General features: G+C 43.4%; 1 protein-coding gene across 1 annotated transcript; it reads left to right on the forward strand.

Moving 5' to 3' along the window:
• The first annotated feature begins 21 nt into the window (after nt 1-21).
• Nucleotides 22-2668, forward strand: RPL37A (ribosomal protein L37a). Its single transcript, XM_015110933.3, has 4 exons — nt 22-55; nt 452-580; nt 1131-1213; nt 2542-2668. Exons 1-4 carry the CDS (start codon nt 53-55, stop codon nt 2603-2605), a joined length of 279 nt encoding a protein of 92 aa, XP_014966419.1. The 5' UTR covers nt 22-52; the 3' UTR covers nt 2606-2668.
• The last annotated feature ends 12873 nt before the right edge of the window (nt 2669-15541 follow it).

A 15541-nucleotide genomic window follows, 5' to 3' on the forward strand; every position in this document is an offset into this window, starting at 1 on the left:
GCCTGCGCACCGCATTTCTTCCTCTCTGGGCTCGGACCTAGTTCGCGACGACATGGTGAGTGCGGTTCTCTGTGCGGCCTAGGTCTCTATCTGCCTGCATCTGTCCTTGTTTTCTTCTCCCGCACCCGTCTCCTCACCTGCCTTGCCCCGTGTTCTCTCCTGTCTCCATGCCTTCGCAGGAGACACCACTGTCGGACGCTGCCCCACAGCGGAGGAGCGAGGCGCCTTGGCTGGTCCTGGCGCGCTCCGGCCGGGTTAACGCCGGGCGTTCGGAGCGCGCGGCGAGCCCTGGGCGCTGGTTTTGTTGGGTTGAATTTAGGGAAAACTAGGTCACATGTAATTCACATGTCGGTCACCCGTCAGTGAGGTGGAGGAATGGTGTGTGGAGGCTCCGGGGCCTGCCTGGGTTCCAGGTCTAACTATCACTAGTTTCTCCCTTCACTCTAAACAGGCCAAACGTACCAAGAAAGTCGGGATCGTCGGTAAATACGGGACGCGCTATGGGGCCTCCCTCCGGAAAATGGTGAAGAAAATTGAAATCAGCCAGCACGCCAAGTACACTTGCTCTTTCTGTGGCAAAGTAAGTAAGGCAAAATCTGGTGAGGGGAGAGGGAGGGCAGGTTTCTTACCCAAGTGAGGTCTGACTTCAAGGTATTTTGTAAGCCGTGTGCTCGTGAGCAGTTAGAATTACTCGTGCCGTTCATTGATCATGAGTTTTAAGATAAAAGTGTTGATGGTAACTTTAGATTTTGTGAAACGTTTTTCATTTAAAGAAAACCACTTAAAAGTTAATGGGTAAAATAATCATTTGACAGAGCGCCCCCAGCCTAAGCCAAACCTGCTTTGTGGGAAATGATTCCATCAGTTTTGTCTACTGATGTTTCTGTACCAACCCCCAAGATACCTAGTCTGTCCATCTAATACCATTCTACTTGTTCTGCGATTTTTGTTTGATAAAGGTTTGAATGTTTATGTGCAAAATACTACATTACAGCAATCCTTGTTTTTGTTTTTGAGGGAGGAAGGAAGGCTTTCACATCCTTGACAATAAGGTGAATCCAAATTTAGACTTCTGGATGCTTGTAAGATAAAATACTTGGTTCATGGTGAAAATTTGTTCTCTTTTATAGACCAAGATGAAGAGACGAGCTGTGGGGATCTGGCACTGTGGTTCCTGCATGAAGACAGTGGCCGGCGGTGCCTGGACATACAAGTGAGTCTGTTTCCTTGTCCTTGTATTTCGAAGTGTGTGGGCCACATAGGCCCACATTCCAGGTTGTTGCTGGATGGACTCGTGTTAACACTTTCTCAGGACAGAGAGAATAAGGATGCCCTTGTATTTTCAGGATTCTTTTGTGGTGATTTATTTTCAGTTACTGAAAGAGTAAACACAAAACTACCAAAATAGAAGTCGGAAATCTATTTCACAGACTGCTTTAGAATTAGATGGTCACTGGGCACATAGTTGTGAACATTGTCATGATACTGTGCAGGTCCGTTAGTGGGACTGAATCTGCTGAACGTTGATGTGCATTGCAAGTTTTGACAAAAATAGGTGAAGAGGTCAATTAGTTCAAAACTGTATTTGGAAACTTGAGGCCATCAGGACCACCGCAATTTCGTCTTTCTGAACAGTGTTAGACTCCTGCAGGTTTGTGAATCTGCAACTCAGTATCACTTGACAGGGCGATACTACAAAGACTACACTACAAACCAGTGTCCAGACCTGTGTTGTCCAATACACTAAGCACATATATGGCTAGTGTAATTAAAGAATGGGATTTTAAGTTTCAGTCAATTTAAACTTAAACCGAAGTGGAAAATGTTGAAATACATACATATATATACACACACACACACACACCTTGTGGGGGTTTTTATTAGGGCAGAATGGGAAATGGAAACTAGAGTGCTTTCTTGGTTCTGATAGGAAAGTTAATTCGCATTTATATACTCACCATATAGGATGGTGATTTTCAGGTATAGTTCCTGAATTTTGTGGTAAAACTTTTGTAGTCATTTCAGTAGCTGTCTTTCCCAAAGGCACTTTAGTGTCCACTCTATTTCCTTATTCATTGTTCTCACTGTACCATCTTGTAATTTATTCATTTCTTGTAATCTGTCCATTCCCTTTTAATAAGTTTGGGTCAGCCTCTTAGAACCATTTCTGTTTTGTGGGTTGGGGTAGGGGGAGTTAAAGCTTGCTTGTCCACAACTGAGTTCCTAAAAAAAAAAAAAAAACTGGTTGAGAAATCAGGTGCATGTGATTGCATGTCTAATTCTGCAAGATCCTGAAGGCATGGCTCTTAAAGGATGCCATCATGTAGTTTAGAAGCCACTCATTTCGGGGGAGTAATCTAATGTTGGTTAGATGTTTGGATCGACTGCAGCAAAGTATTGGTAGAGCAGTCTATCTCAGTATAATTCTTTCCGGGAAAATTTGGGAAGAGACTTCACCACAAAAACGAGGCAGATTTACTTGTTTGCCATTTTCTATGTTAACATGCTTAATTATGTTGGAAACTGAATCTTTCTTTCCAGTACCACTTCCGCTGTCACGGTAAAGTCCGCCATCAGAAGACTGAAGGAGTTGAAAGACCAGTAGACGCTCTTCTACTCTTTGAGACATCACTGGCCTATAATAAATGGGTTAATTTATGTAACAAAATTGCCTTGGCTTGTTAACTTTATTAGACATTCTGATGTTTGCATTGTGTAAATACTGTTGTATTGGAAAAGCATGCCGAGATGGAATATTGTAATTCAGTCTCCTTTTTAGTAGTCAAATGGTAAAATGCAGCATAAGAATATAAGTCTTCAAGTTAGATATGTGTATTAGCTTTTTATAAGTCTGCTCTTGCCAGTTTGACTTTGAGATACATTGGAGCCAACTGTGAACTTTAGTTTTTAAATTACAGTTAATATTTTTTTGTTTGTTTTCTAGGCGGGTCTTTGTCACCCAGGCTGGAGTGCAGTGTACTGATCTTGGCCCACTGCAACCTCCACCTCTTAGGTTCAAGCAGTTCTCCTGCCTCAGCCTCCCGAGTAGCTGGGATTACAGTCACGCACCACCATGCCCAGCTAATTTTTGTATTTTGAGTAGATGTGAGGTTTTCGCCACATTGGCCAGGCTGGTCTTGAACTGACCTCAAGTGATCCATCTGCCTCGGCCTCCAAGAGTGCTGGGATTACAGGCGTGAGCCACTAAGCCCAGCCTTACAGTCCAGTATTTTTATAAAATTTGTTTAGGCTGGGTGCGGTGACTCATGCCTGAAATCCCAGCACTTTGGGTGACTGAGGCAGGTGGATTACTTGAGGCCAGGAGATTGAGACCAGTGTGGACAACATAGCGAAAACCCATCTTGACGAAAAATATAAAAAATAGCTTGGTATGGTGGCACATGCCTGTAATCCCAGCTACTTGGGAGGCTCAGGCACAAGAATCACTTGAACCTAGGAGGGGGAGGTTGCAGTGAGCCAGGATTGTGCCACTGCACTTTAGCCTGGACAACACTCTGTCCCCCCCAAAAAAATTTCTGAAGGTAAAAGATATACTGAAGGATATACATATACTGCCTCTTCTATGATGTTTCATTTGGCCTACACTGTCAGCATCTTCAGGAAACAGTATGAAACTAATTTCACATTAAATGTTGCAAACGTCTGCAATTCTCCAGTTTTTAGTTTGCACATAAGGATTTGTAGGATTGATTTCAGATTGACAGATGGTTGTAGTAACAAAATGAATTGCCTTGGAGGAATTCGAGTTATTTTAGGTCTGTCTTTGACACTTTTATGCACTTAATTCACTGCCAATTTAGTCTAACTTCTCAACCATCTGTGGTATGGACTTCTCAGTCCTCCTAATTGGTATGTCTTTTGTCTATTCCAGAGTCAGTAATCCTTTAAGGATGCAAATTTAATTCGGTAAGAATGTGGATTTACTTCATCTTTAGGACAAAGTAAAAACCTTTGTTTCACTTGGGCTGACCCCTATCTTCTATAGCTTTTTTTTTGCCCATTACTGGCTTTTGCACAGATGTCTCCCTTGACCTTTACCTCCTGCATTGCCTCTGGCAGAAACATAACTACCCTAGAAGAATACTTAACTGGGTCAAGCGTTTGCTAGATCCATAGCAGTAACTGGTCATCTTTGGATCTCATTTGTGTCACAAAGTGGTACTACTGATTTTGTACTGTGAAGCAAGTACTGTAGGTCAGTAGGGGTAGGACCAGGAGTGACAAGTCAGGATTTTCAGGCTTCATAGGCGTGACGCAGCTCTCCAGGTGAATCTCCTGGAGAAGCTCTCCATAGGATCTCCAGGTGAGTGACCAGGATTTCACATAAGCATAGGGAACTGAGTGAGCATTAGATGGCCTAATGCTGTGGTTAAGAACACCAACTTAGCCAAACTGCCTAGGTAGTTGTGTGACCTGGGTTAAGTAACAACCTCTCTGCTTCAGTTTCCTGTATAATTCGTGGTAGTAGAATGGAGTAGATGATGGGTGTTTGGATTACGAATTTGGAGTCTTAACAAAGCTGGTATGTTGCCTTTGAACATGATTAGGCATGGAAGACTACTCAATTTTTATAATAAGTGAAGTACTGCTTTTTGATTGTTTTCTGAGACAGTCTCACTGTCACCCAGGCTGAAGTGCAATGGCACAATCTCAGCTCACTGCAGCCTCCACCTCCCAGGTTCAAGCACTTCTCATGCCTCAGCCTCCGAAGTAGCTGGGATTACAGGCTTATGCCACTAAGCCCAGCTAGTGTTTGTATTTTTAGTAGAGACAGGCTTTTGCCATGTTGACCAGGCTGGTCTCAAACTCCCGGGCTCAAGTGGTATGTCAGCCTTGGCCTCCGAACGTGCTGGGATTTTGTAAACCACCTCAACCAGCCATGTGTTGATTGCTTTTTTATGACAGTCAAAGAGGAAAGGGCAGCGGACAGTTTACAGACCAGTGAAAGTGTTGAGATAAATATTTTTATATCTAAGGAAATAGTGATTTTCCCAAGATGTTAGGGAGGCAGGTGATGTAGGTAAGGCTGAAAATCAGGTTTCTCTGACCCCTAGTCTGTGATTTCCTGCTGTACTAGTCTGCCTTCTATTTTATGGGCTCAGAGTGTTCCTTACCTGCCTCTTCCCATACTAAAGATGCCCACCTTCATTTTGTTATTTAAGCAACTTCATCCCCTGGCTTGTTTTCACAGTGGTTTTCTGAGCGTTTGACTCTTAAGTCATTTAATTGAACATTGTGTCGTGATATAAAAAGTAAGTTAGGCTTGTGTTTTTCACCAGGCCATTTCATTGTATCCTAACTATGCGGGTGGCTGTGATAAATGTACAGGTAGCCAATACAGAAGCACATCTAATTCCAAGTTTTGGGTATGAAGTTGAGACATGGGTAAGCTTGAGCTTCATTTTGTCAGCAATAGGTGAGGCGTGGAGAACCGGGACTGAAGGGATTTGGGGAGAATCTGTTCAATTAAGATTGGAAATAATACATCAACTTGGGAATGTAGCAACTAGAACCAAGCAATCTGCACAGCGATTTTACTGTTGGCTGTCTTCCTCTGGGAAACTAAAAGCCATTTTGTTGATAGCACTTCAGGTCAGAATTCATCAACGGGGAATGGAAACATTGTTTATATGCTTTGGGGTACATCAAGATAAATTGAGGGTAAAGTTAATGTCATGCCACAATCAACCCTGTATGTCAGGAACCTTGAGAGCAGAGTAGTGTCTGGAGAGTGGGTGGTATGGTTGACACAGAGACCCACACGGGTTCACTTAATGAAGTGGGGGCTTGGTTGAGGGTAGAGACTCTTCATTAAACCAACCTGTGTTGACCACTCCATGCAGTATGGACAGGACCTGATCACCATCCTCAAGTCCCAGTATAACAGGGGAAACAGTATGCTTAATTAAGCTTAATTATAAACTCTTTGAGCTAGACACAACTATGGTGAAAGTGTTATTTCCTCCTAATTATGTATATATACATGCCAATTCCAATCAGAACGCTAATTTTTCTTTTTAACCCCCAGAGCTGTGCAAAATATTTTTCAAATTTATTCGGGAACACAACAGTTGGAAAGGACAAGAACTGTCTCCAGCATAATGGTTAAGAATGTGGAGGCTGAGGCAGGAGAATGGTGTGAGCCGGGATCACGCCACTGCACTCCAGCCTGGGCTATAGAACAAGACTCCATCTCAAAGAAAAAAAAAAAGAATGTGGATTCTAGAGTCAGAAGCAGGAGTTATTTGGTGGTTCTGTTATACTGGCTGTGTGACCTTGGAGGAATTACTTAATCCTCTCCTGAACTTTACTCTTTTTTTTTTCCCCCGAGACAAGAGTCTTTTTTTCCCGAGACGGAGTCTTGCTGTGTCGCCAAGCTGGAGTGCAATATCATGATATTGGCCCACTGCAACCTCCGCCCGCCTCCTGAGTTCAAGCGATTCTCCTGCCTCAGCCTCCCGAGTAGCTGGGATTACAGGTGTGCACCACCACGCCCGGCTAGTTTTTGTATTTTTAGTAGAGACGGGATTTCACCATGTTGGCCAGGCTGGTCTTGAACTCCTAACCTCAGGTGATCCACCCACTTTGGCCTCCCAAAGCGCTGGGATTACAGGCATAAGCCATTGTGCCCGGCCTAATCTTTTCATCTGTAAGATGGATATAATAGTTTTCCTCTTAAACAGAACAAGTTAGATAAATTTGGATCTAGAACACTCATAGTGAGGTTCAGGGACTGTAGATCTTGGAAAGACAAAAAACACTTTGGACATAATGCTGTTTTTCAAAGATGGGGTGGTGGGTGAGTGTTAGAGGGTGCTGTCAGGCCAAAGGAGAAGGAATCAGGAGGGAGACTGTCTGTGGTGAAAGGATGAGTTATGATGTCAGGGAGAGGGAGAGACAGGGTTCAGGCCAAGGAAGCCTTTCTGTTTTTGGCCCAAGGAGCTTCAGTAAGATCTTTGAACATACTTTGAAGTAATTGAAAATACTTTGAAGTCATTTTGTGTGTGTGTACGTTCATACACAACTGATTTGTTTTTGTTTTTTATTAATTTTTTTTTGAGATAGGGTCTGGCTCTGTTGCCCAGGCTAGAGCGCAGTGGTGTGGTCTCAGTTCACTGCAACCTCTGCCTCCCAGGGTCAAGCCGTCCTCCCACTTTATCCTCCCCAGTAGCTGGGACTACAGGCGTGTGCCACCTTGCCTGGCTAACTTTTGTATTTTTCATAGAGACAGGGTTTCACCATGTTGTCCATGCTGGTCTCAGACTCCTGAGCTCAAGCAATCCACCTGCTGCGGCCTCCCATAGTACTAAGATTACTGGCGTGAGCCACCGTGCCCAGAATATGAAACACTCTTGAGGTTCAAATCTCTTGAATCTTAGAAATTCCGAGAAAGGCTTATTTTCCTCTTTTCCATCGGATCTGCCTTTGCTGTTTATATTGTCTATGGGAAGTTGTCGTGTGGACCTGTTTGTCATGGGTTAAATTCTAGCACATTTGTGCTAAGGGTCAAGTAATGCCCTGTTTTCCCAGGGGCTTCACTTAAGTAATTTCGTGTAATTTTTGGTTGGTTAGTCTCTGGCTTACTTCAGGTCATAGAGAAAATGAGATGTATTGGCTGCATTTACACAGGAACCATAAAAGGATTGTTCCAAGCACTGTGGGAAAAGGATGGTGCCATTTGCTTAGTTAGAGGGCACTGACTAGAGATAGAAAAAGCCATTCTGAAAAAATAGAAACCACAAGAACTGAGGACAGATTTAATTCCTGGTGGCTGAGAGCTGGTTCTTATTGCTTCTCTGTTCTGCTCTCCCATTGAGTTGGCTGCACCCAGTTTTTCTAGATATAGAAGGTTGGGACCTCCAGTGACTGGGAGATTGCTATAAGCAGCAAGATGCCAACATCACTTGCATCTTAGGCCCATTTATAAGAACATCAGAAGAACGAGTTTCTATCTGTGTGCCCCGTGGTTCCTTCCAGGCAATAATCAATGAAAAAAGTAGGAGACCAACCACATGGATCTACAACTACATGATTTATTGTCTACACCCACTAGACTAGAGTAAGCTGGAGTTTGGAGCATGCAAGCAAAAGGTAACACTTTTTTTTGTTTGTTTGAGATGGAGTCTCACTCTCGCCCAGGCTGGAATGCAGTGGTGTGATCTCGGCTTGTTATAACCTCTGCGTCCTGGGTTCAAGTGATCTTCCTCCTCAGCCTCCTGAGTAGCTGGGATTACAAGCATGTGGCACCATGCCCGGCTAATTTTTCTATAGAGACGGGGTTTCACCATCTTGGCCAGGCTGGTCTCGAACTCCTGACTTCAAGTGATCCGCCCGCCTTGGCCTCGCAGAGTGTCGAGATTACAGGCATGAGCCACCACACCCAGCCAACACTTTTATATACAACCGTATTGGTCCATTCTTGTACTGCTATAAAGAAATACCTGAGACTGGATAATTTATAAAGAAAGATTTAATTGGCTTACAGTTTCATGGAGTACATAGGCAGCATGACTGGGGAGGCCTCAGGGAGCTTTTACTCACTGTGGTAGGCAAAGCCAGATCAGGAATCTTCACATGGCTGGAGCCTAGAGCAGGAGGAAGAGTGGGGGCTGGGGGGGTGGGTAGGAGGTGGTACTACACACTAAAAACAACCAGATCTTGTGAGAACTCTCACAAGAACAGCACTAGCGGGATGGTGCTAAACCATGAGAAACCGTCCCCATGATCCATTTACCTCCCACCAGGCCCAATCTCCAAAGTTGGAGATTTCAATTGAACATGAGATTTGAGTCGGGACTCAGATCCAGACCATATCAACAACTAAAGTTTCTTTTTATGACAACATTATTTGTGGTATACCTGAACTCCTCCCAGACTCCCTAACTATTTCCCTGATTGGGTAATATGTCAGTGTCCTAGCAGGGAACAGATGACACATTCAAATTACAAAAATACAAGGTTTTTATAAAGACATTTACAAAAGGTGTATAGTACGTTGGAAAAGCCATAGGAGATAGTAGAGTGGCCTGAAAGGGAGGAGAGTGAGTAGTTACTGGAAATTGTTAAGGAAAGCCCTGTGGAAAGGGTGACCTTAAAGTGATTCAACCAATGAAATATGGCCATGCAGAGTGACCCAAGGGGATGAATATCCCATCCTCATTCTCTCTTCTTATCTGCTACTGTTCTCCAGTGACCAAGCCCAACCAGTAGGCAAAAGAACCCATTCACATAGTACATAGAGGTCAGCCTCCTGGAGCAGAGATCAAGATAGTGAAGAGAGGAGGATGACGTCGGAGATGCATGTGAAAACTGTCAAGCGTATACCATCTGTTAGGGCTCTGCATTCTGTTAAGATCAGAAGTTGATCTTGAAGATTTTCTTTTTTTTTTTTTGAGATGGAGTCTCGCTCTGCCACCCAGGCTGGAGTGCAGTGGCCGGATGTCAGCTCACTGTGAGCTCCACCTCCCGGGTTTACGCCATTCTCTTGCCTCAGCCTCCCGAGTAGCTGGGACTACAGGCGCCCGCCACCATGCCCGGCTAGTTTTTTGTATTTTTTTTTTTTAGTAGAGACGGGGTTTCACCATGTTAGCCAGGATGGTCTCGATCTCCTGACCTCGTGATCCGCCCGTCTCGGCCTCCCAAAGTGCTGATATTACAGGCTTGAGCCACCGCGCCCGGCCGGATCTTGAAGATTTTCAACTTCAATAGGTTGTCATTGTGCAGTCCTTGTGGGTAGGGACTAGGTTTCGTTCTTTATGTCCTCTTGTATTAGCTACTGCAAAATCCAAACCACCTCAGAACTCAAGAACTGAAAACAATAAGCATTAATATTACTCAAAAGTCATTCTGATAATCTGAGTCATTCTGGGCTTGGCTTGCTCTTGCATCTGTGGTCAGCTGTTAGGTCGGTGGGGATCTGATTGGTCTAGGATGGCCTCATATCTGGCTGGTAGTTGGCTGGCGTTTGGAGCAGTAAGTGTGACTGGGTCATGTGTCTGTCATTCAGCAGCTAGCCTGGGTTGGCTCACAGTTCAGTGGCAGGGTAATTGAAGTTCACACATCATTACTTGTTCTGCATTATAGTGCAAAGAAGTCGGTCTCAAGGCAAATCCAGATTTAAGGAGTAAGAAAATATACTCATTTCTTGATGCAACAAGCTACACATTACAAAGGGTGTAGATACAGAATTATGGCACTTTGTGCAATCTAGTCCCCATAATAGGGTCTGGGATAAAATGGGTCCTCTGTTATTTTATGATTTAATAAATAAATGGATGGTACTAGAGAGGAGATTTTAAATGTCCTGAAAGCTCTGACCATTTTGTGGTCCCCATCTCCTATTAGTTTACTTTTTTGGTGGTTAATTTAGACGGGGTCTCACTGTCACCCAGGTTGGAGTGCAGCGGCATGATCTGGGCTCACAGCAACTTCTGCCTCCCAGGCTCAAGTGATCCTTCCACCTCAGCCTCCTGAGTAACTGGGACTACAGGCAGGTGCCACCACGCCCAGCTAATTTTTTTTGTATTTTTTTGTAGAGAAAGGGTTTTGCCAGGTTGTCCAGGCTGGTCTTGAACTCCTGGACTCAAGTGATATGCCTACCTTGGCATAAAGTGCTGAGATTACAGGCATGAGCCACTGCCCCCAGCCTACTTATTAAGTATTTGTAAAACTGTCTGATTATAATGTCTTAGGCATTCAGAGGAAGCACAATTGCTGGTACTCTTGAAAGGGGTGTGTTGAGCCATCTGTGTCATATTCCAACTTTTGTCTTGGCTCATTTCAATTTTATGGTCACAAGAATATAAATATTCTACTGTCTCTTCATTTTGCCTGTTACTTGGTGTTTAGTGACTTGTTCATGTTCTCCCTTTACTGACGTCATACTTCCTATGTCTGTTAGCTGGTCTTGATACTTTTCTGATGATCAGATTACCTAGTCCTTTTGATACATGAAGTTTTGCCTATTCTTGGGCCAGTCAACTCTCCATATTTTGCAGAATTGTGAGGATTGTCATCACCAGTCTCTGATTGAGAAGCAGCTTACAAAGGTATCGCATCTTGGTATGGTAGCTAATTGGGAATTGGGGTTGATTAGTGAAGAGATTTTTGGTTCCACATGTGATACTTTGGGGCATCTTTGGAATTGCATGTAAGGAAAGAGAGGCATGTAGAATGCATTAGAAATTCCATCATAATCATGTCTGGGCGCAGTGGCTCACACCTGTAATGCCAGCACTTTGGGAGGCGCGGGTGGATCACCTGAGGTCAGGAGTTTGTGACCAGCCAGACCAACATGGTGAAACCCTGTCTTCACTAGAAAAATAAAATAATTAGCCGGGTGTGGTGGCTCCCGCCTGTAATCCCAGCACTTTGAGAGGCTGAGGCAGGTGGATCAGGTGAGGTCAGGAGTTTGTGACCAGCCTGACCAACATGGTGAAATCCCGTCTCTATTAAAAAAATAAAATAATTAGCCAGGCGTGGTGGCACACACCTGTAATCGCAGCTACTCAGGAGGCTGAGGCAGGAGAATCACTTGAACTCGGGAGGTGGAGGTTGCAGTGAGCTGAGATCGCTTCACTGCACTCCAGCCTGGGTGAGGGAGTGAGACTCTGTCTTAAAAAAAATATAAAAAACATAAAAATAACTTCTGTCATCTAGCCTTTGGTACTCTGTTTCTCATAACTGAACACTCTCAGTAGGCTCAGTTGATTGATAGAGTAAATGGAACCAATCAATTATCTTTAGAGAATTTGGATCAAATGACACAGGAGCTGAGTTAAACGAAGGCAAGATCACACTGCCCCAATTCCTATCCCAGCCGGAGTGTTTGGTTGCATGCAATAAAGACTGACTGCAGGTAACTAAAGCAGAAAAGTGTTTATTGGAGGGTAATAGAGTGCTTCACAGGATTGAAAAAAATCTAAAGGGTCAGGTTTATAAGGGGAAGAAAATAGGGCGTTCTCACAGATACCAAAGGGATGAGTGAAAGACAATCCCCTTAAAAAATCCCCAGTGGGGAGCTGAGCTTCTGGTCTGTTTTGTCTTGACACTATTCAGGAGTCAAAAACCTGAACAGAAGAGTCCAGTGGCCTAGTTGGGGGCCACACTTCTATCCCTTGGCACCTTAGTTGGCAGTCCCACCAAGACTACAGATGACAGAGGAGAAATAAATCTCTAATAGGGAATTAGAGATTATCCATAATTTTAGGAGGGCAAATGTTCTTCACGTCAAGCTTGAATTACCATTTAGAGTGTATTTGTACTACTTACTCTTTTATAAACCATCTTACTAGAAGGTAATGCCTCTTGGATTTTGTCCTTCAACTCATGGAAGAACACTACAACAGAGCCAGAGTATACAAGTTGGGGGGCAAAGTACCCTCCACCTCTTCCCCATGAGAACCTGAGACCAGTGACTGGTCAGAGTAGGAGCTTATGGAGGTCAGATGGTAGATGATGTCTTGGATTGAATATCTCACAGTGGGTAATGTGGAATGGTGGCTCTATCCTTTGTTTTTTACCCTATTTCCAGAATGATGAAACTGCTTTATTTGACCCATGGCCCATGGAGGGAGGGCTATTAGGGTTGGAAAATCAAATGCAAACCTCTAGGGTTGCCTCTCCTACACACAGTAAAACAAAAGGAATCCCTGGGTCGATCACAGATAAATGGCTTAGCCAAACATCTGACATTTTCATGAATAATGATCTTATGATCATAACTAACCTCCGCTATGATTCTGGGTATAAATCTGTATTGGAGGAAATCAACATATCTCCTGGCCACGACATACCGCTGCTATTAACCTAACAAATGTGTTTTTTCCTTTCATCCCTATCTGCAAAGTAGTCAAAACTAGTTTATCTTCACATTGCAGGGACAGCAGTATACTTTCACTGTTTTACTTCAGGGCTATCAACTCATATACTCATATACAACTCATATATGTTATTGATGTTAACATGTAATGGGGTTGTTGTTGTTTTTAAATGAAGTGGTACATTTTTTTTTTTTAATTCCCAGTATTAATTCCTTTTTGTTTTTTTGAGACAGAGTTTCACTCTGTTGCCCAGGCTGGAGTGCAGTGGTGTGATAGCTCTGCAACCTCTGCCTCCTGGGTTCAAGCAATTCTCCTGCCTTGGCCTCCTGAGTAGCTGGGATTACAGGCATGCACCACCATGCCCGACTAATTTTTTTGTATTTTTAGTAGAGACAGGGTTTCACCACATGGACCAGGCTGGTCTCAAACTCCTGACCTCAGGTGATCTGCCTGCCTCAGCCTCCCAAAGTGCTGGGATTACAGGCATGAGCCACTGTGCCCGGCCTCATATACCATAATATAATCCAGAAAGATCTTGACCATTTTGGTGCCTCAGGGAAGATACTGATCCATTACACCGATGACATAACAAGTGGACCTAAAGAGATCAGGAAGTGTTGAGAATGATATGCCTAGTATGATATGAATATGGTGTTTAGGTTATCGGGGATTTCCTACCTAAAGTGATAGACAAGTTGCTGCACTTTAGACTACTCCCAACTAAGAGAGAGAATCTTTATTGGGTCCGTTTGGATTGAGGGGGATGGTTGCAAAATAAATCACATTTGAGTGTGCTTCTCTGTCCCGTTTACTGAGTAACCTGTAAGACTTGAGTGGAGTCTGTCAGAGTTTTCAGTAGAGCCTGGAGAAAGAACAGACTTGGCAGCAGATCCAAGTTGTAGTCCCAAGTTGTTCTGGCACTTGCTCTGTATGACCTAGCAAATCTAAGTAGATTTGAGGTGTTAGTGGCAGACAGAGATGCTCTATGATGCTGCAAAAGAAAAATTGTAGTGCACTAGGGATTTGAAATTAATGACCTCTTCTGCTGACATCTGTTATCTATTTAAAAATTAGGTCTGGTTTGCTACTCGACCCTGGTAGAATACCTGAGCATGGAACATCAACTTTCTTTGCAACTGAATCTGTTTACTATAAACTTGATGTTATCTGATCTATAAAATTATAAAATTAGATGTGTGCCACAGCATTCCATTCTAAAATGGAAACGGTTTATACAAAATTGGACCAGAGAATATCCAGAAAATACAAGTAAGCTGTTTAAGCATGTAGATTCCCATGGAATATATTTAGGTGTATTCTCTTACAGCCTCACTGTTTCTCTTGTAATCAGTTGTCTTGGGGAGTTCGTTATATCAGCTAATGGAAGAGGGAAAAGTGCATTATGGATGGAACTACATACTATACTGGCATCAGCTGAAAATGGACAGAGGTAGAGGGAAGACAGTGGTAAAGGGAAGTCCTCCCAGTGGGCAGAACTTAAGATAATATCCCCTTGCATGCAAGAAGAGATGGCCTAAAGTAGAGACTTACACTGATTGATGAGCAGGCAGAAAAGGTGGTGTCTCCAGGTATTCACATCACCTTGAAATGGCTAATGGATTGGTACCAGCTGGCCAGAGATTTGGAAGGAACAAGCATGGAAGACGGGATACTTCTTCAAGGTTGGAAGACGATATTTCAAGCATGGATATGTGGATAGAACCGCAACAAAAGAGGCCTTTGCTGAGCAGCTAATGTGACACTATTCCCTAAGGGTACGTTAGATGTCTCCCATCATGCAAAGGGCAGCAGTTTGTCATCCCAGGGATAGACATGCATTATGGGTATGGAGTTGTCTTTCTTACCTACAGTATATCTGCCAGCATTACCATTCATGGGCTTGCAGAATGCCTTATCTATCAGTGTGATATCCCATACCATATAGAGATTAAGGTACTGTCCTACAAGATGTAGTTTATATCTTAAATCTATCAGTATATAGTGCTATCTCTTCCATAGCCAGAACGGATAGGTCAAGAAATCAAGTGATGGAGATGGAGCCTACTACATTGAAAATTCTGCCAGTTAACCCACTGAAAACATTTTTATTTCCCCTGCTTTTGACCTGCTTTTGAGTTTGGTGACTTTGGAGGTCCTAGTTCCTAAGGAAGTAATGTTTCTCTCAGGGAGTTCAACCTTGGTTCCATCTAAATTGAAATCTTGAGTCAGTTCTCTGATCACTTTGAGCTCATTCTACTGCTGAACCAGCAGGCGGAAAACGTGGTCTCTCCAGATACATCACCTTTACCATCCAATTTGAGCTCTGTGCTTCAGATATCTTGCTCTATCAAAAGAAAATATCCAGAAAGAAGCACCAAAAAAGGAAAAGAACAAATACGTGTACAAGCCGTAGGAGCTAGTTAAGAGTTCTTTTCTTTTTAGAGACAGTCTCCTCTGTTGCCCAGGCAAGAGTGCAGTGGCACGATCATAGCTCATTGCAGCCTGGGACTTCTAGGCTCAAGTGATCTGGCCTCAGCCTTCGGAGTAGCTAGGCCAACAGGCGTGTGTTACACCCGGCTTACTTTTTTTTTTTTTTTTTTTTTTGGTAGAGACTGGATCAAGATACCAAGCCACAGATTAAAGTATCCCTGTAAACTTACACAAAATAAAAATTTAAAAGTTACACCTAAGAATGTCAT

This window comes from Macaca mulatta, chromosome 12 (assembly GCF_049350105.2).
Source record: "Macaca mulatta isolate MMU2019108-1 chromosome 12, T2T-MMU8v2.0, whole genome shotgun sequence".
Lineage (NCBI taxonomy): Eukaryota > Metazoa > Chordata > Mammalia > Primates > Cercopithecidae > Macaca > Macaca mulatta.

What these genes read in the sequence shown, in the direction of transcription:
- RPL37A (XM_015110933.3), top strand. An exon ending in CTTGCTCTTTCTGTGGCAAA is followed by an intron (nt 581 to 1,130) that starts GTAAGTAAGGCA and finishes TCTCTTTTATAG; the next exon opens with ACCAAGATGAAGAGACGAGC. An exon ending in GGCGGTGCCTGGACATACAA is followed by an intron (nt 1,214 to 2,541) that starts GTGAGTCTGTTT and finishes CTTTCTTTCCAG; the next exon opens with TACCACTTCCGCTGTCACGG.